This window comes from Hemiscyllium ocellatum, chromosome 3 (assembly GCF_020745735.1).
Source record: "Hemiscyllium ocellatum isolate sHemOce1 chromosome 3, sHemOce1.pat.X.cur, whole genome shotgun sequence".
Taxonomy (NCBI): Eukaryota; Metazoa; Chordata; class Chondrichthyes; order Orectolobiformes; family Hemiscylliidae; genus Hemiscyllium; species Hemiscyllium ocellatum.
In genome coordinates, this window is record NC_083403.1 from 116071393 (window position 1) to 116093509 (window position 22117).

Genomic DNA, 22117 nt, shown 5'->3' on the forward strand with positions numbered 1-22117 from the left:
TCACACCCCAACCCCGCTCATTCTGCAAGCCTCTTTGCTATGTAGTCACTCGCTCGAATGCCTCCATCCAAAGTAACACCTTTATCACTCACTCTAATCTGCTTTTATATCTGCTTCTATCTCGATCCAAGAGCAAAACAGCCCCCAGAAGACAGAAAGAGTCAGGGTGATTGGTGGGCTGCCTGATGTTCGGCATGTCTCCCCTCGCAAAGAGAGGATCCTGACTTTTGATAGCCCTGAGTGACCGACTGAACATGTTGATAATCCGGTACTGATGTCAGAGGATAGCCTCCATTTACTCTGCCAGAATCCCTTGAGCAAAGGCTGTCCTCCTCGATTTGACTGAGGACTGCTGACAGCCTCGACAAACTGCTTGGTTTTGTGTGCGCCACATTGTAAGGCAATAACTGTAGTACTGAGAGTCTGGTATCTCTAGCTGAAATGCAAAGTGCACAACGACAAGCCAATGTATGGCAGAGTTGTTGTAAGCATTCAAATATATTCAGAGTGAGGAAGAACTATGATATAAGCAAACAAGCCAGACATGCAAATGCAGAAATTGCTGGGAAATCTCCTGTTCAAAACTTCACTGTAGCCTAAGTGTTAACACGCAATTTTCTCTCCACAAATGCTGCCAGACCTGCTGTGTTTTTCCAGCAATTATTGTTCTTGTTTCTGATTTGCAGCATCCACAGTTTTTTTTTTATTTGGGTTAGAGATGCAGCCTGGTTGGTGTCTCTGATTGCATAGTGTCCTTGCTGCAGCATTGAATTGCAATAAGGTTAGGACCCTAATAAGTAGAACAGAGATGTGGCATTCATGTTCTTAGATTTTGGTCCATGGCAGATTCTAATGTTATAAGAACTCGGGGCAGGAGTAAGCTATCTGGCTCTTTGAGCCTGCTCCTCCATTCAATAAGATCATCACTGACCTTATTGTGGCCTCACCTCCACTTACTTGCCCTCTCACCATAACCTTTTAATTCCTTTTCTGTTCAAACAATTATCTATATTAGCTTTAAAAGCATTCAATGAGGAAGCCTCAACTACTTCACTGGGCAGGGTATTCCATGGATTTACAACCCTCTGGGTGAAGAAGTTCCCTCTCAATTCAGTTCTAATTCTGCTCCCCCAAATTTTGAGGCTATGCCCTCTTCTCCTAGTTTCACCCGCTAGTGAAAACATCCTCTCAGCTCTATTCTTATGTACTCCCTTAATAATTTTGTTTCTATAAGGTCCCCCTTCATTGTTCTAATTTGCAGTGAATATAATCCCAGTCTACTCAGTCTCTCCTCATAGGCCAACCCCTTCAACTCCAGAATCAACTTAGTGAAGCTTGTCTGCACCCCCTCTAATGCCAGTACATCCTTTCTCAAGTAAAGAAATCAAAACTGCATGCGGTACTCCAGGTGTAGCCTCGCCAGTTATGTAGCTGCAACATAACCTCCCTGCTTTTAAACTAATTCCCTTTAACCATGAAGGACAAAATTCCATTTGCCTTCTTAATTACCTGTTGCCCCTGCAGACCAACCTTCTGTAATTCATGCACAAAGACACCCAGGTTCCTCTGCACATCTGCATGCTGCCATTTTTTGCCATTCAAGTAATAGTCATTTTTACTGTTGTTTTGCCCAAAATACGTGAGATGGATTTGGCTTATGTCCAAGGAGCATACCCTAATATGTTGCTGCTGGAGATTGGTTGCAGCCAGTGGTGACTGAAGCCAGGTACCCATTCTGACTTGCATCTCAATAAATCTCGGTATTGAGCTTGTTTGTTATATTTAATAAGATAGGAAGCTGATTATTAATGAGGCACCTTGTGGCTTCAATAAGAGGTAATGCGCAGTAATCCTCCTTAGTCCACAACTTGTTGCCCTGTGAAAAATTTGTTTCATTTCCTCTTAAATGCTTTTGATGAGCTGTGTGATACATTCAACATTGGGATGGGTCTTGCCGGATTTCTTGTTAGATTCCATCACAAATCTTGCCGTAGCCCACGTCATTCAGACCGCTCCATTTAAAGTTGTTTATTCTTATATGTACTTGAGTTACAAAAGAACAGGAATTTAGTGAAAACTATACAATGTCGCCAAGATGGTGAAGTACCTAAATGCGAATCTTAGGTGCAAAACGTAGAGAAAATAAACGCAAAATGTTACAGTGCATTACAGATATACATGTACAAATTAGGGAAGTAAGAAATAAAGCCAAAAAGACAGACATTCCAGTCTTGCTATAAGGGCTCCACCAGTTCTCAACCAGGAGTCATCTCGCTCCAGGTCCACTGGCTCTGCCATCCCCGCTCTGCTCTCGGCCACTGGATTCTGTGAATTGACTTGGCTGCAGCAATCAGGTACTCACGCAAATTAGCCAAGCTTCATAAAGTCAACATGGAATAAACAAAACCATTACTGAACTGAACTAAAACTAACATTTTATCAAAAGACACAAACTAATCAAGGTTGAAGAAAATTTCATCTATTTGATTTATAGCAGTAGGTCAAGTTTCACACAGTAAAGATGAAAGACATAGTTTACAATTGGACATTGGAATTAGACACTGGAATGTACAGGCCAGCTGTATTGTGGGAGCTATTTCTGCACGGAGAAAATGGACTTGTGACATGAAGAGCTGGGTGAATATCGCTCTCAAACTCTCAAGGAACAAATAACTTAGTGAGAACATCAGAATGCCATGAACTCAAAGGACAACTCAAATCACTGACGATATAAAACATCACTTAAATAGCTGTAATTTCAGATTAAAACCTTGCCTCCAAGGACATTTTATGGACTCTTTAACTTTATATTTATGTGCAAGTATTGTTGACATCTCATCTTTATTACTTTCCTCATTAACAAATTTTAAACGTGATTTTTCTTTTGCACAAGAAAACCTAGCAGTTGGCTCCTTACTAGGCACTGTGAAACTACACCTTTAAATTATTTTGTGCTCAAAGGAAAATAAAACTTACTTTGTGATAACTAAGGAGGTTAAAAGAGGGGAGTTGATTCACCCCTCATCACCTGTATTACTTCTGTGTCACTTTAACAACTACATACAGTCATCCAGAGAGGTCTATATTTGAAAGCCTTCTTTCCCTTTCTCAGAAATCTGTCTGCTCTGTTACTGAATTGTTGTCTCTTTAAAAGTTTCTTACTGTTCCGTCACTGTTTTATCTTGACTAGATCTCTTTTCTACTTACTGAAGTTAATCCTCCTCCAGTTAAATATTTTTAAATTATTGATTATATGAAGGATTGTACCCTTCTCCACTAGCCTCAATTTGATTATATAAGGTCAGAAGTAACACGATATCAGGTCATTGTCCAATAGGTTTATTTGAAATCGCAAGCTTTTGGAGTGCTGCTCAGTTGTCATGTGACATCTGACCTTGTCCATCCCAGTCCAACTCTGGCACCTCCACATTATGATTACGGAAGAACTGCTTTACAAATGTTCACCCATTGAAACATACTCCAGTTCATGCTCAAAACTGGATTCAACAATGCTGCCCTTCTCCTTGGGCTGGCAGCAGACTGACCAAACAATTTTCTGATATGCATTTCATGAATTTCTTCCTCCTGTTGCCAATTGCCATCTATATTTGGATATTCAAAGTCTCCCATTATCAATATCTTGCAGTTCTTGCGCAGGCTGCAGTAATCAATGGTTTCTTAATTTCCTTTGAATTTTGTCTTTTTTTGGGAAATTATTTAGCGAGATGATATTTTCCAAGCAAAATGGTGTTGGCATTTCCTATATACTTATATAGAAATATGTCATCCCAATTTTTAAAGGATAGATCTGCATTCAGATTGCATTTTGTTGGCATATATTTTCACTTTTTAAAAATTTTTTCATCTTAATTTTTTTGAATAATGTCAGGATTATTGGAAGATGATCAGTATTAAAAAAATTACTAATGCAATATATTTTCTTTCAGAATAAAAGCAAAACACTGGATGCTCGAGATCTGAAATATAAATAGTGCTGGAGAAAGCCAGCTACCTCTGGAAGCATCGCTGGAGAGAAAAACAGAGTTGATGTTGAGTCCAGTTCTGAAGAACGCTCATACTGAACTCAAAACATTAACTTTGTTTCTCTCTCCTAGATGCTGCCAGACCTGCTGACTTTCTTCAAAACCTATGTTTTATATTACTAAGAGAAACCATTTTTATATCAAAGTTGATGCGTCAAAAGTTATTCATTAAGTTTATTTACTAAATGAAGGAAATAATTTAAATAAAACAAATTGAGTTTGTGACAAGTTCTATGTTCAGTCAAAATACTTATAAAGTATTCCATTAAATCTACTTTTTTACTTTCAGTTGAAATATTCAGAATAATAAGTCAAGGTTACTCACAGTGTGACCAAAATATAATAACTTCATTAGTTAGGAATAGTCGTAAGAGGATCCAAAAATCTCCCCATGCTCACCAGTGTGTGTTGGGAGTAAAGCGGAGAGTGGATGTGTGCTGTGTGGATGGTTCATCCCAGCAGCCGCAAAGGGTTCCCAGAATTTAAGATTTCAATCTTCACGATATGTGAAATCCAGAAATCGTTAAAGGCATTGACTATATTGCAGCAATAGTCAGAGTTTTTGGAGCATGAAAGGAGTCTCATTGCCCCATCATGTCCATGCCAAGGACTGAACTGAAGACTTGTACAGCCCTCCGTCGCCCCATTCTGTGTCAAGTTATTCCAATACAGCTACAACACAGGCCTTTACCCAGCAATGTGAAAAGTTGCCCATCTCTGACCTGTCCACAAAGTCAAGACAAATCTACTCAGTTAGTTGTTGCTGTCTCAGCCTACTCTGAGTCATGAGCAAAACACTGAAAGATGTCATCAGTAGTGCTATTAAGTAGTACTTAGTCACTGATAACCTGCTGAACAATGCCCACATTCAGATCTGCCTGGATTACTCAGTTCCAGACTTTTAGGCATATCAGGCAGGGACGAGAAGATATGGGCCATGTGCAGGCTGATAGGATTAGTTTAAAACAGTATTGTGGCTAGTGCTAACATGAGGGGGCCTGATCTGTAATATTCTAAGTTCTTAGTGTAGTCTTGATCCAAACATAGTCAAATTGAGTTAATTTCCACAGGTAAGGTGAGGGTAGTATCCTTAATATCTGGGCAGCAATTGACTATGTCACCAGGAGTTCTAGCAAAATATGAAGTAAGGATCATGAGGAAAACTCTTGATATTCTGGAGTCGCATCTATCACAAGAAGGTAGTACTGATGGAGACTAATCAGCAGCTTTATTGTATAGCTGCAGAGATTCCTCAGCATAATGTCTCAGGCCCAAACATTTTCAGTTGCTTTATCAATGGTCTTCTCTCCCTAAGGTCAAGTAACATAAGGTTTGCAACTGATTGTTGATTGCTGCTGTTTCCAGCTTTTCATGGTGAAACTAACTATGCCTACATGCATTTAGACTGAATAACCCCGAGGTTAAGTTAATTAGTGCCAAGTGTTTTTTGTCCTACACAAGTGTCAGAATATGACTGTCATGTACAATAAAATGTAACCAAATCATTGATATTTGGTTTAAAACTCCCAACATCAGTATCCTTGCAGTTAACATGGATAAATAATTCCCCTGGCTATAAGAACAGGATAGACACTGATTATGTCCAGTTAACATAACATCCAGACTTGGAAATATATTGCTGTTTTTTCACCATTACTGCGACAAGTGTTGGAACTCCTTACCAGATGTAATGTTCGTGTATTTTCCCCACGTGGTCAGCAGCATTTCAAGACATTGGCTTGGATTTACCACACAGAAATATCACTACTTGGTGCCCATATTCCCTGAATTATTTTTTTTTAAAATTCTTCTATTTTAAGCGCAGAAAATAAAAGTATGGCTCACAACTATAAACAGAAGTTGGTGATATTAATTTAAACATTGTTACGTGCAATAATGTAGAAGGATAGAAGCACTGGCATGCAGGAAATCTAAAATAAATAACAGCAAATACTGGACACTCAGCACATCAGGCACCATCTCTTGACAAACAGAGTTAATATTTCAGGCCTGTGATCCTTCATCAGAACTGTGAAAGTACTCTCTTTTATTACATTAAACTGTTTGTCATCAAATTACAACAAACTCTTTGACCACAATCTGCTGTTCCGGTTCTTGCAAAATCCTTGCTGTAATTGTGTTTATCAGCATGACCAGGAGTAATTATAGGCTTTAAGAATTGATTCTGATTTTCTTTATTTTCCTAGCCAAGCAGAACACTAGTCATGACGAGTATGCCTTCAGAGTAAGTACTAAATTTCTTTTTATTTTGATTTTCTCTGAACCTTAATAAAAAGTTCTAACCTTGGAAAGTTGGCAGCTACATGCTGTTGTATGTTCAGAAGGAAGTTAGATTTAACATGTGATAAAGAATGTATTATGTTTGAGTTAAAAATGATGTACAAGGAAACTTGTGCTAAATAGCAGTGAAGTTTTCAGTCTTAGTTCTTCAACAGTGGTTGCTTGTATGAACTCTGTGTAGAAATTGCTCTCAATAACATTATTTTGTTTCTGGTTTCTTGCACTAAAATAAAGTGTTGCCAATTAAAACCTTTTGTATAAGAACAGCAATAAGCCATTCTTTTTTCATATTTAGATGCAACTTTGAATTGAAAGTTTTTTTTTGTTTTCCTCAAGTCTCTTGAGGAGTGATTCCTGGTTCAGTAAGTGAAATCTATCAATGTATTTCGTTCACCGAGTGTATAGTTTTGAATTCTAACTTTTTTGAATCTCTGTTGAACTCCTTTTTTTCTCATGACCTTTAGCCTTACATATGGCCTGAAACAATTAAGGTTGAATGAGTAATAGTGATAAAATTATGATGGCTTTCAGACTACAGGTTCTCAAGCTTGCATATGTTAGTTTGCAGGTTCTGGGAAATGCAATCAAAAGCAGTAGGTTGTGATCTTTCCTTTTCAGCAATAGAGAAGAATGACTTTGTCACATGATGATGGCTAGTGAGAATCATAGAAGAAAAGCAATGTTGTCGACCAATTTTGCGTTTTAATCTACCATGCCCACTTGTGCAAAGTACTTTCTGTGTCCATTTACCGTTTGCTCCATTCTTGCCCTGGTCCATGAATGTTATGTATTGTATAAGACCATTTTCGGTTGACTGCATTCTTACATGATGCAAATCCTCATCTGTGTGCATTTCTGTTATCTGGTACTGTACTGATATCCTGAAATTCCAGAACAACACCACACAGTATTAAATATTCGCTTCTGTCCACAAAATGTATTAGACATCATAATGCTGTTTGACCATTTTGTTTAAAAAGATGATGGTTTCAACAGCTGCGTACACTGCTGGTTTTCCCTTCAGCACTCCATTCCAGCATTTTGCAGCAAAGAGCTTTTTGGCAAGAAAATTTAAATTGCACTTTGTCCTAATAAAGTGATTAAATTATTTATTCTAGCTGCCAAACTCAAGATCCTGCTCAGATCTCCAGACCATAATAGTCTTAACATGACCAATTCTCCTACTTTCTGGTATTTAGGTACTTCAGCTGCACTCAGTACACTAAAAACATTTTTCCAACAGCTGACTATCACACTGTAGCTTTCTTGCTATCTCTGATTCGTCTTTTCATTTAATGTGAGTCATAATCTGGACATCATCAACTGATAAACCTATTTGGCTTCTTCTAATTTATGCTGTCTGGAAAAAGATGCATTCCTTCTTGAACTCTACTTTCCCATTCAATTCTTATGTTCAAACAGTCATACCTTGTAAAAGATTCTGATCTTTTTTTTAGAAGTCTGCTGCATTTTTCCACAAATTTCCCTCACACTCATTTTTCCTACTATTTGTTGGCTTTAGGCAATGTCAACTCTTGCATTCTCTTTGACAGTCTGCCTTGCCTATCTACACCTCTTCATTGACTGGTTACCTGCAGTCATTAGATTCTCATCTATTGATTTATGCTTAATTCTATAGCTCTTAGTTATGTAATCTCTGATTTGTGCTGCTTTTACCCATATTTGCATATGGACTGCAGCCAAGCTCACCTTGTTGGTTTGCACCTCACCCTCTTGCATTCTCTACCTATCCCATACACTGCTGCCTCCTTGTACACCCTATTTAATATGTCCACATCAACTTCCATATCTTTTTCTTCTGTATTCCAGTCAAGCTTTTCCTCCTGCTCCCAATGTATGACCTTCCTATGTTTTTAATCCTTTTTGTGTCCAACCTAGCAACTCTTAGTTCTAATACCAAGTCTGAGCATCTCATCAATTTATTTTAGTATTGAGACCACTTGGCAGCACTTCACATCACTATTCTCACCGCCACTGATCATCTTCAAACCTTCGTATTTCTGTCACCTTTGAGGTTCTCATTTAATTCAGCTCGTTGTCCAGATTTATTTCTTTTCTTTTTAAAAACGAAATCATCTTCATGATCTTGTCATTATCATCTGATCAGCTAATGAAGCTTCTGGTCCAGTGCTTGTCAGAATTGTCAGAGAACACACTTCAGTCACTGGCCCACACTCTTTCTAAATGGAAATCATTGTCCACTTGTCAAAGAATAGCCAATTAGTCTTGTTCCTTTCAGGTCTAATTTCTCTATCTCGTCCATGATCCCTGAATGTGTAATTTATTTCTTTACTGTGTGCGAATATCTTGCTTGATGCTTCTGGCCGCATCTCATCCATGCAGTTATCATCAGTCATCTCCAAGGAACTTCCTTGGTCTCCTTCTATTTCTCAGCTACATGTTGTTTTTCATGACATGAGCTAGGCACACAAATGCCAGTTTTCACATGTATGCTGATAGCACCCCATTCCATCTCTCCATCATCCTCTCAGAATCTCTCTCTCTCCAACTTGTCCGATAGATTGTTCAATATCAAGCATTGAGTGAACAGAAATTTTCTCCAATTAAATAGTAGAAAACATCACAGTCTGTGTTCCCTGGGTAGAAACTGCATCCGTCATCTAGGCTGCTGTCTGAGATTAAACCAGACTATTCATAACCATAGTGTTCTCTTTGGCTTTGAAATGAGTTTCAACTATTTATCAGGACCATCAGTATGAGCATTTATTTCCGTCTGCAAAATGTTGTGCAACTCTTTCCTCCACTCATCTGCTGAAACCACCAGACATGATTATTGTAATGCATTCTTGGCAGATCTCCCACATTCTACTCTCTGTAAATTTGTCATCAGTTAAAACTTTGTTGCTGTGTCTTTAATTTCAACAAGTCAGTTCATCCAGTATTGCTGTGCTCACGAACCTATTTTGGTTCCCTGGTTAAAATTTTTGAATTCTCATACTTGTTTTCAAATTACTGTGATCTCATTCTTCCCCATCTACATAATGCCCTGCAGCCTCGCAACATTCTTCTAGTTCTGGCTTTAAGCTGTTTGAACACTCAGCTCTGAAATCCCACCTAAAACCTCCCTCTCTCCTTTTCAGGTTCTCCTTAAAATTTAATTTAAGCTTTTGGTCATCTTTGCCAATATCTCATTATGCAGGGGGAGTTAAAGTGCAGTAGAACAGTCGTGATACAGAACTGCATTGTAAGGGGCACAGATAGGCATTTCTGTGGCTGCAGAAAGGTTTCCAAGTTGGTCTGTTGCCTCCCCGGTGCCATGGTCAAGGATGAGCAGACCTGGGACATTCTCAAAAGGAAGAATGAGTAGCCAAAGATCATAGTACATATTGGTACTAATGACATGGGCAGGAAGAATGATGAGACCCTACAAAGAGAGTTCAGAGATTTAGGTAGTATATTGAAAAGCAGGACGTGAGCATTGTAATCTCAGGATTACTCCCTATGTCATATGCCAGTGTGGTGAGGAATAGAAGATACTACAGTTAAATACCTGGGGAAAGAGTTGGTATAGGTGGGAGAGGTTCAGAAATGTGGATCATTGGGATGTCTTCCATTGGGACCTGTACAAGGAGCACCAGTTGCAAACTAGAGGGAAATCAGTATCTGGCAGGGAGGTTTGCTCATCTCACACGAGAGGGTTTGAAATAGTGTGGTGTGGATGTGGAAACCAGAATAGTAGGTTAGCAGGTGAAATAAAGAGTTAAAGACTAAAGCCAGCAAGGAAGGGCAGATGTACTTGTATATTTTTTTAAACAAAAGTATTTGTTTAAGTAACAGTCTGACAAGATGAACTTTGTGCTTGGATGGTACACTTAACTGTGATGAAGTAGCTATTACAGCGATTTGATAGAGAGAGGTATAAGACTGGCCATTTAATGTTCTGGGCATTAGATGTTTCAGGTAAGATAGAGAGGGATGTAAAAGGGTGGGGGAGGTGCATGACTCATTATAGTGAATGTCACTGGGGGAGGTCACCTTGGAGGGTTCATTCAGCGAGGCCATGTGGGTAGAGCTCAGGAGCACAGGAATAGGAAGGAACCTAGGAGTTGCACTTGAGACCTGTCAACATCAGCTGGAGATAGACGAACAGACATGTGGACAGACGATGGAAAAATTTTAAAATGCCAGGGTTGATGTGAGGGTCAGTTTAATTTCTCCTCAGTTGAGTGGGATTCATTTAGTGTCTGGAGCTTGAATGGTAGGGGGGAGTCATGTTGGGTGCATCAGAAGGTTTCTTGAGACAAAATGTAAATAGTCCAACTAAGGAAGGGGCTATGCCAAACCTGGGATTGGGGAATAAGCCCAGCCAGGTGATCCAAGTTTGTGTGGGTGCATTTCTGGAACATTAAGTTTAAAGTTACTTATGGATTAGGATAACAGTAGTCATCGGGTATAAGTACTAAATTAGGGGAAGACTAACTACGACAAAATTAGATAGGAACTGGGAAATGTAGGTTGGGGATGGCTGTTTGACGGTAAATCTACATCTGTCATGTGGGAGTCTTTTAAATGTCAGATGATTAGAGTTCAAGAGTAGCATGATTCTGTGAAAATGAAGGCTAAGGATGGCAAGATGTTGCAACCTTGGATAATGAGAAATTGTGAACTTGGTCAAAACGAAAAGGTAGGCATTCATAAGGTTTAGGAAACTGAAGACAAACTGAGCCCTCAGAGAATGTAAAGAAAGCAGGAAAGGCTGAGGGCTAAAAAGGGCCATGAAATTTCCTTGGCAAACAGGAATAAGCAAAATCCTAGGGCATTTTATATGTATATAAGGAGTAAGAGGATAGCTGGAGAAAGGTTTGGTCTGCAAAAAGACACAATAAGGAATTTCTGCCTGGAGCCAGAGAAAATACATGAGGTCCGTATCAAATACACTTCAGTAGTATTCACAACTGAGAAAGACAAGGTGACTGGTGAGTTTTGGGGGGGGTATTTTGATATTCTAGGACATGTCAGTATACAGGACATGAGGTGGTGTATGTTTTGAAAAGCATTAGGGTAGACAAGTCTTCAGTACCTTATGGGATATGCCCCAGAATACTGAGGGGAGCAAGGGAGAAAATTGCTGGGGCCTTGTACAAAATCTTTGGATCCCCTTTCGTCATAGGAGAGGTCCTATAAGAGTGGACAATAACCAATGTTGTTTCTTTGTTTAAAAAGCATAATAGGGATAATCTTGGACATTACAGGCCCTCTAGCCTTACATCAGTGGTAGAGAAATGGTTGGAGAAAAGTCTCAGGGGCAAGATTCGCTCATATTTGGAAAAATATGGACTTACTGGCGAAAGGCAGTGGGAGAGGTATTGTCTCACAAACTTGATTGAGTTTTTTGAGGAAGTGACAAAGATGATTAAGGATAGGGCATTGGATGTTGTCTACATGGACTTTAGCAAGATGTTTGACAAGGTCCCTCATGGTAGGCTGATGTAGAACATGAATTTCATGAATCTGCAGTGATCTAGTAAGATGCATACTGAACTAGCTTGGTCATAGAAGACAATAATGCTGGAAGGGTGTTTTTCTGACTGGAGATCTGGTGACCAGTGATGTTCCACAGGAATCAATACTGGGACTCCTGCTATTTGTAATATACATACACAAATTATTTGAAAGAGGATGAAAGTGGTCTGATTAGTAAGTTTGTGGATGACACAAAGATTGGTAGAGCTGCAGATAGTGAGGAGGATTGCCAGAGATTACAGCAAAATATAGATAGGCTGGGTACTTGGGAAGAGAAATGACAGGTGAAATTTAGTCTGGAGAAATTTGAGGTGAAGCATTTTGGAAGGTCCAACACAGTAGGGAAGTTTACAGGAAATAGCAGAACTCTTGGAAGCATTAACATACAGAGGCATTTAGGGTTGCAGGTACACAGTTATCTGAAAGTGGCAACAAACGTGAATCAGTTAATCACAAAGGGGCATGGCATGTTTGCCTTCATTGGCCAGGTCATAGAATATAAAAATTGGCAAGTCATGTTGTAGCTACAAACACTTTAGTTTGGACACATTTAGAACAGTACATTCAGTTTTGCAGTATCGGCAGGATGTGGAGGCTTTGGAGAGAGTACAAAAAACTTTACCACAACATTGCTTGGTTTGGAGGGTATTTGCTGTGAGGAGAGATTGAAAAAAAGTGATTTATTTTCACTTGAATGTCAGACTAAGGGATGACCTGATAAATTTGCAAATTATTAGAAGCATGGATAGAATGGATATTAGGAGCACTTTTTTCCCCAAGGGGAGAAACGTTTAAAGTATACCACAGATTTAAGTTACAAGGGGAAAGATTTAAAGGAGATGTGTCAGGCAAGTTTTTTATTACAAAGCAGATACATTAGCAATGTTTTAAGAGGCATCTTGACAGATACTTGAAAAGTAGGGAGTAGAAGGATATGGACCACTGAGAGACAAAAAGTTTTTAGTTTAGAAAGGTGTCCTCTGTTGATGCAGGCATGTTGGGCTGAAGGGTCTGTTCCTGAACTGTACTGTTCTTTGTTCTTTGAATGTTACTTGCCAGTTGTTCACTAAAATTTGGACATTGTTCAGATTTTATTACATTGAACATGGACTGGTTCAGTTATCTGAGGAGTCACAATGCTGAACATTGTGAAGTTATTAGCAAATACCTACATTCTGGCCAACAGTAACCCCTAATTGAAAATCATAAAAACCAAATGATCAAATCAATATTGCATTTCTATTTGTAGAAGTTTGCAGAATTGATTGTCGTATTTCCTAGATCAGTAACTAAACTTCAAAAACTTTTTGTCTGTAATCCGCTTTGTGATGTCTGTTGACATGTCACATAATTTATAAGTACAATGCTTTTGTTCTGTCACTCATCTATTGTATCCATTTTTAGAAGCAACACTAGCCTTTCAATCATGGAACCTTAGAAAGACTTTTAGCCCATTGAATCAGCCAGCTCTTTGAAAGAGCTTCCCAATTAGTTTCACTCTCATGCACATTACCCGCAGCACTATAAATGTCCCTTCTAAAAATCTACACCTTTTAAAGGTTACTATTGAATCTGTTTCCATCAGATTTTCGCATGTTTCCTGGAACATTTCTCAAATATCTTCAATCTGAACTCTGGTTATTGACCTTCCACTGAGTGGATATGGTTTCTCTTTATGAATACCTACATCACTCCTCTCCATATTTGAATTTAAGTGCCTCTGTTAATCTGCCCTTCGTTTTACTGGATGTAGAGAATGAAATTCAAACACCTCTTCTCCATTTATGGATTCCTGATGAACTGTAAATTGTTGATATGTAAAACTGCATTCAGAAATGTCAGTAGCACAGACAGTAATTTTGTGTGTCTCTTAAATTATGCATCTTTGATACTTGACCTGTTCAGTACATGAAGAGCAGTGATGAGTTAGGCTCAGCACGTCTATCTTAATTAATGTGGTTACATGGACCATATCTATTGCCTCTACTTAATTATGCATGAAAGGAGAAAAGAGAAACAAGAACGTCCACACTTAAATAACATTCAGTTCCCAAAGAGGGTTGTCACAGGAGAAGTACTATTGTAATTTGTGCTTCTACATTCTGGAATAGCATTTCAAATAATCAATAGCACAAAAGAAGCAATACTTTTGTGTTTGTTGCTTTTGATGTACAAATGCCTGCTAAATTTTGTTCACAGTATCTCGCTTCTTGGGCATATGGTTTGCCAATTAGCTAGTAAGTTTATGGTCATGAAGGGTGAAGGCATTTAAGAAGACTGTACCTTGTTGCAATGATATATTCTATATTTGACGCAGGTGTTATACTCCTGTCACTATATAAAAAAAAAGAGGTCTATCTATCATGGGACTTGTTATCCATAATACAGCAGAAAGTCATTTAGAACAGTTGAATTTTGGCCTTTGTGTCCAGCATGCACGTTTTGGACCGCAAGGTAGCAGCAGAATTAAAGTCAAGATTAGAGCAGTGCTGGAAAAGCACAGCAGGTCAGGCAGTATCCGAGGAACAGGAAAATTGATGTTTCGGGCAAAAGCCTTTCACCATTCCTGATGAAGGGCTTTTGCCCAAAACGTTGATTTTCCTGCTCTTCGGATGCTGCCTGACTTGCTGTGCTTTTTCCAGCACCACTCTAATCTTGACTCTGATCTCCAGCATCTGCAGTCCTCACTTTCACCTTGCGGCAGCATTAGGCCATTTGGTTCAGAGTCTACTATTTGATTATGGTTAATATGCTCTTCAATCCTATCCCCTTACCTTCTCCCCATAGCCCTTGTTCCCCTTACCATTCAAAACTTGTCTATCTTCGTTGTAAGTGTACTCTGTCTCTAATGACATGGCCTCCATAGCCTTCTATGGCAATGAGTTCCACAGATTCGCCCATCCTCTGGCTTAAGAAATTCTTCATCGCAGTTCTAAAGTGTTATCTGTGTACTCTGAAGCTGTGCCCTATGAGTGGAAATATTTCCCTGCCCAGTGGATCCAGACCCCTCAGTATTCTGTAAATTTCAATGAGATCCCTCTCATCCTTTGTAATTCCATAGAGTATCGACCAAGGGTCCTCGAAGTCTCCTCATATGACGAGCACTTCATTTTCAGAATCATTCTTCTGAATCTCCTTTGGAACTCCTCCAAAGCCAGCATATCTTTCCTTCGATATAGGGCTCAAAACTGCTCACAATATTCCAAATGTTTTCTGACCAGAGCCTTATGCAGTCTCAGCTCTTAAAATGAATGCTAACATTGCATTTGTCTTCCGAACTGTCAACTGAACTGGCATAGTTTAGATTAGAGTGGTGCTGGAAAAGCACAGCCGATCAGACAGCATCCGAGGAGCAGGAAAATCAACGTTTCGGGCAAAAGCTCTTCATCAGAAGCGTCGATTTTCCTGCTCCTCGGATGCTGTCTGATCGGCTGTGCTTTTCCAGCACTTGCAGAACTTTGCTGGTCACTGGCTTCCATCCTGAAAATGGCCTCTTTATTCATACACACACACTGCCTTCTGCCAGTTAGCCAACCTCTATCCATGCCAGTACTTTGCCTCGAACACTATTGGCCTTTATTTCGCAGCCTCCTATGTGGCACCTGGTCAAAGAACTTCTGGCAATCCAAATAGATCATGTCCACCCGCTCTGTCTAACTTGCCCCTTACCACCTCAAAGAATTCTAATACATTTTTCAGGCATGAACCCCCCCCAACGCCCCCACCCCCTCCCTTGACATAGCTGTGCTGACTCAGCCCTATTTTACAATGCACTTCCATGAGCTCCACAGTCTTATCCTTAATAAAGGATTAAAGGATTTGAAAATCTTAACGATTGAGGTCAGGCTAAGTGGCCAGTCATTTCCCGTCTTTTGCCACCCTGCCACCTTAAACAGGGGTGTTAGATTAGCCATTTTATAGTTCTCTGGGACCCCTCTAACTATAGTGAATTTTGAAAGCCATGGTGATTGCCCTACAATCTCCTCAGCAATCTCCTTCAGAACACTGGGTGTGATCCATTTGGTCCAGGTGATTTATCCATTTTCAGACCTTTCAGCTTCCCCAGCACTTTCCCCTTAGTGATGGCCACTACACTCCCCTCAACACCCATATTCTCTTGAGGTTCTGGTATGTGTCTGGTGTCTTCCACCATGAAGATTGACGCAAAAAGCACCTTTTCAGTTCCTCCTCCATTTCTTTGTTCTCCATTACCACTTCTCCAACTTCATTCTCCAGCGGTCTGATATCTACTTTTGCCTTCCTGTTGCCATTTATAGATCTAAAAAACTCTTGCAATCTCTTTATTATATTGCTAGTTAGCTTATTCTCCTATTTCATCTTCTTCCTGATTATTGCTTTTTTTTTAGTTGTCTTTTGCTGGTTTTTAAAAGCTTTCCATTCCTCTAGCTTTGTAATAATCTTCACCACATTCCATGTTTTTTCCTTTGGTTTTATGCTGTCCTTGACTTCCCTTGTCAGCCATGGTTGCCTAGTCCCCTCGTATATTTTTCCTCCCTTGGGAGGAATTTCTGTTGTACCTCCTGAATTACTACCATTGTTGCTCCACTGTCTTCCCTGCTCAATTCTGGCCAACTTCTCCCTTACATCTCTGTATTTACATTTATTCAATTGTAATAGTCTTCCATCTGATTCTAGTTCCTCCTTCTCAAAATGCAGGGTGAATTCTAATATATTGTGGTCACTGCCCCCTCGGGTCCCTTCAGCTGCCTAATTAAATTTGCTTCAATACACATCACCAAATCCAGAATTGCCAGTTCAGTATTTGGTTCTACCACAAAAACTATCTTGTAGACTTCCCCAAACTCCTTCCCTTGTGATCTGCTACCAACCTCATTTTTCCAGTCCACCTGCATGTTGAAGTCTCCCATGATTATTTCTACTAGTGTCTTTCTTACATGTCTCTTTTATGTCCTGATTTGTTGTCTGTCCAACTTCCTGATGACTGTTCGAGAGTTTCTGCATAACACCCATTTAGGTCATTTTACTTTTGTGGTCCTCAACTCTAACCACATAGGTTGTATACCATCTGACTCTATTATCACTTCTTGCTGTTGATTAAACTTCATTTCTTGCTTAGAAAGGATGCTATCTGTACCTTTTAGTTATAGAATTCCCTGCTACTACCACATTTCTTTTTGTTACCCCTGCTTGATTGTCTCCTGTACCATGGTGCAGTGGTCAGTTTTCTTATCTTTTGTGAAAGGTACACCCCTTTTCCTCACCACACAGCGAGAAAGTACCTCATACCCGTTGAACAAGGTCAAGATCTGAGGCTCCTCCAATGCTAACTTAATTTTCTTCTACTTGCCTCTATTGTCATCACACCTTTCTGACCCTCACCGCTGGCAGGGTTTGAATTACTTAGCCTACAGGGTTAACTGCCTCCTGAAGCACATCACCTAGGAAACTTACCCTCTCCCTGATGTACCACAATGTTTGAAGCTCAGACTCTGAGCCAGAGTTCCATGAGTAATCAACACTTGTGCAGATGTGGTCACTGTGAACCACAATGGAGTCCACCAGCTCTGTCATGTCGACACAACGCATCACTTGGCCTGGCATCTCCAAATCATTTAATAAATTCCTATTTTATGTTTTTAATTTTCTTTCTGGTCTTCAGTTTTTAATCTGTAAGATATTTGTCCAATTTACTTTTAATCTGGAAGAAGTTTAGAATAGGTTAACAAATTTGCAGTTACCAACTAATGAATTTACAGCTTTCTTGCGTTGTCCCTTTTATCTTACCCTACAGTTTCGGATTCTTGAGTCTCCTCCCCTGCTGGCTTCCCTCCCTCTCTCACTCTCTAGGCTTCGAGGCAAGTATGTAGCGATATGAACCTCAGTCTCAACTTTTATTTCCTGCTCAGTCTCCATCTCTTAACACACCGGCTCCCTTTTCCTCTTATGCCCTAAATTCCCTAAGACCTTACCTGGACATTAAAAAGCAGAAGTACTGAGATGTTTAAAAATTAAAGATATATAATTAAAACTTGAGAAGATTTGTATGAACTATGTTTCCTTTATCAGGTTTGGATCCAGTTAGTCCATGTAATCTGTTCATAACATTTTACAACAATTTCTTGATAGTATGCTATTTAAAATGTCTTTTACATGTGTTTTCTTCTCAAACAGGAATCAGATTATTGTAATGCAAGTTGTGAAACACCTCGGTGGCTTTTTGTTCTCGGACCAAGTGAATGAAACAACTACTCATGTTGTCGCAGGACACCCACGACGTACATTGAATGTCTTATTTGGAATTGCCCAGGGATGTTGGATTTTGTCCTTTGACTGGGTAGGTTAACCTTATAGAATCGCCCATTCTTCAGTGTATTTTGCCAAAAGAAAATTTGAGGAAATGCAAAATAAATTAACAGGTTTGCGAAAATGTAGCATTCAAGGTAATTGCAGAAAGTTGGGGGTAGGGGGCCAATATGTTGGCATAGATGGAAGGCTGACTGGATAACTGAAAACAGACTAGACAGGTATGGGTCTTTTTCAGTCAATATGTAATAAGTTATATGGCACAACGATTACTGCTCCAATCTGAATTGTTTGCCATTTTTATAAATGACTTGGAAGAAGGAATGGAAGACATTGTTGCCGAATTTGCTGGCGACACAGATACATAGGAAGCTAAGTTGTGAAGAGGATATAGATAGGCCAATCAAGTAGGCAAACATGGAAAATGTAAAATTATCTATTTTGGCAGGAAGGATTTTAAAAAAGATATTACTGAAAACTGCAATAATAACGTAATAATTATAAAATGAGACAGACACCCAACTTCAACCTTGGTGCCAACACACCAAAGGCACATTCAGCTGAAGCAGTTCTACAAAGTCCTTTTCATTAGCACGTGTCCAGATGACATAATCATAGATGAAGAAATTAAATTGTAATGAGTAAATATGCAAATGGATATAGGCTAGGGAATGGGCCAAAATTTTGAAGTTGGAGTTTAATGTGGATAAGTGTGAGGTTACCATTGTAGTTAGAAGAATAAAAATGCAACATATTCTCTAAATGAAGAGAAAGTTCTAAAAGCTTCAGTTCACATAGACCAGGGTGTCCTTCAGTATGAATCACAGAAAGCTAGTGTGCGGGTGCAGCAGATAATAAAGAGGGCAAATGAAATTTTTACATTTATTGCTAAAGGAATGGATTACACCAGTAGGGAAGTGTCATTGCAATTGTACAAGGTTAAACCATTTAGGTTTAGTTCCCTTACTTGAGGAAGGATAGAATTACATTGGAGACAGATCAGAGAAAGTTCACTAGATTAACTCCAGAGATGAAAAACTTGTCTTACGTGGCAGGGTTGAACAGTTCAGGCCTAAACTTGCTAACTGAGATACAAGATGCTAAAGAGGATTGACAAAGTAGTCATGAAGTGGATTTTTCCCTTTGTATTGAGAGGCCATAGTTTCAGCATAAGGGGTATCAGAATTAAAACAGATGAGGAGGAATTACTTCTTGCAAACATTCAAATCTATTAAATCACAACCCCAAAGTGTGCAGGGCACTGAAAAGAGTTTGAGGAGTTAGACAGATTTTTAGTTAGCAGATGAAGGGTTTTGGAGAATGGGCAGGAAAGTGGAATTGAGGTCAGCCATGATCTTACCAAATGGCTGAACAGGTTCGAGGGCTGAAGTCCTTACTCCTATTCCTAGTTTTTATGTTCTCCTCTCTTGCTATTGCATTTTCCCATTTTAACTCCAGGATCATTCTGGAATCCTCAAGCTAGTATCCTGGGCTCAACGATCTTGACCTACTTCATTGATGGGATTCCCTCCATCATAAGGTCAGAAAAGAAAATATGTGCACTGATTGCATTGCGTGTAGCCACATTTACAAATATAGATGACCCAGACTTGAGTTGATGATCAGCAAGCGATATTCACAACACAAGTTGGAGGTAGTGATCATCTCCAACAAGCCTAAGTTTAACCAGCTCCCCTTTATATTCAACATCATTACTATTGCTGAACCTTCTACTTGCTATGGACCAGGCCAGACCCCCCCTCAAAATATTTCAAGAAGGTAGCCTAGACTTTAACTTTTTCTTGTGTTAAAAGCAGGTGTGAAGTGGGTGTTCCAGAGGGATGCAACGGGTCAAACCACTCTGCTTGAAGCAAAACTGAATTAATTTAAACACTGCAGCTGAAACACAAATAAAACAAAGCAGAATTTAGCATAACTTAACTATTGGAAAACTTAACCAACCCAATACAGTAGCTTAACTAATTAACTGTTCCAAAACAGTAACACCCTATACACACACCCCCTGGCAAAAAGGTAAATTCAAACACCGATTCTTCCAGACATGAGAGAACAACATCCAGAGAGATTCCCGAGGAAGTCAGAGCAATCCTTTACTGAAATTTGCAAATCTTCTGAACCTTCGCATCTTTGTGACTGTTGCAGCTTAAAAGAAACAGTAGAAAACTTGAACTGGGAGAACTGACCACTCCTCTTCCTTAAACTGGTTTTTGAAAAAAAACACAAAGGCCTCTTAAAACCTAGACACTTTGGCATCTCTGCCTTTACAACCTATCTTCAAAAAAACAAGGGTAAAGTTTCTTTTTTAAAGAAACAGCATTGTCACATCACCGCCCCCCCCCCCCACAAAAAAAAGCTTTCATTGTACAAAGAGGGCTTCATTTTAAAACCTCTTAGTTTTCCTCTGTTACTACACAATAATACAAATATATTACATTGACTCGAAGCATGCAAGCATTCACTGTTTAATTCTATTTTAGTCCATTTACACCTACCACCAAAAGTCTCTGTCTGTCTTCATCCAAGTCACAACGACGAGTCGGCAATACATTTTCTCTTCCTGCCATGTGTATAATTTTCAAATTGAATGGATGCAGTAATAAGCTCCATCTAAACAATTTGGAATTTTTGTCTTCCAATTTCTCCAAAAACTTAAATGGGTTAGGATCAATATATACAATTGCCTCAGGCATATTACTGGCAATATAAATGGTGTAATGTTTTAACGCCAACACCAAACTCAAGGCCACCTCTTCATTCATGGAATATTTCTGTTGGTGAATATTCAATTTCCTCAAGAAATATCTGATAAGTCTTTCTGTCTTCTCATCGTCATCTTGTAAGAGTACAGCACTGACACCCACATCACTCGCACCTTTGAATGGCTTTGCATAATTAGGTGTGGCTGAGATTGGGGCAGTGGTTAACACAGCTTTCAGACTGTAAAATGCCTTCACACAGTCTGCCGTCCCCTAAAATTTCCTGCACTAGTCAAATAAGCCAGTCAGTGGAGCAACTGCACTGCTAAAATTCATTATGTATTTCTGATAAAGCCCATTCAATCCCAAGAGACGTAGTACTGGTCTCTTTGTCGATGGTATGGGAAGCCCTTCAGTAACCTTTGTTTTCACATTCTGTGGGGCCATCTGTCCGAGCCTGATAATTTGGCCCAGGAACGTGACTTGGGCTGTGGTGAATTCACTCTTTGCCAGGTCGATCACCAAGCCTGGCTTCCAAAGTCAATTAAATAATTCTAATAAATGCTGCAAATGTTCCTTCCATGTGTGACTAAAAATCGCCAGTCATCCATGTATACCACACAATTAGGTAATCCAGAAATGACTTTATAGATTATTCTTTGAAATGTGGCTGACGCATTTTTCATTCCAAATATCATTACTTTAAATTGGTATAGTCCAATCAGTTTTAGGCAAACCAAATTTTCTTCGGCTCTTTCGGTTAGTGGTACCTGCCAGTATTCTCTGAGTAAGTCCAACTTGTAAATATAAGTTGCTTGTCCCACCTTCTCGACACAGTCTTCGAAATGTGGAATCTGATATGAATTGGACTTTGTAACTGCATTGGTTTTGCAGTTCTCATAACCAATGGGTACCAACTATTATGGGTGAGCTCCTGTCACTGTAACTCACTTTGATTATATTGTGTTGGAGCATGCATTCAATTTCTTTTTGAACATGTACCAACTTTAGATGGTAAACTTTATAAGGTTGTTACTTAACTGGAATACCACTTCCTATATCTATATCATGCATGATTAGATTAGTACTTCCTAGCTTATTCCCACGTCTCCCATGTGATAGTACGGGATAGTACCTTCCTCTGAAAGGTAACTTAGTAATTTATTCCAATTTTTGAAAATTCCCTCATTGCTCAATTTAATTTGAGGAATGTCCAATTTAAAATCCTCTGAACTTGGTTTTTAAATCTGTGTTGTAACCAGTGAC

At 39.3% G+C, this 22117-nt stretch overlaps 1 protein-coding gene across 2 annotated transcripts in view; it reads left to right on the plus strand.

The window, feature by feature from the left end:
* mcph1 (microcephalin 1) overlaps window positions 1-22117 on the plus strand; it is a 308959-nt gene that overhangs the window by 83426 nt on the left and 203416 nt on the right. For both annotated transcript variants that reach the window (XM_060821596.1, XM_060821593.1), the window contains 2 exons: window positions 6251-6288; window positions 18003-18165. In XM_060821596.1, coding sequence (XP_060677579.1) covers window positions 6251-6288; window positions 18003-18165 — 201 coding nt within the window. The remainder of the gene's footprint in view (window positions 1-6250; window positions 6289-18002; window positions 18166-22117) is intronic.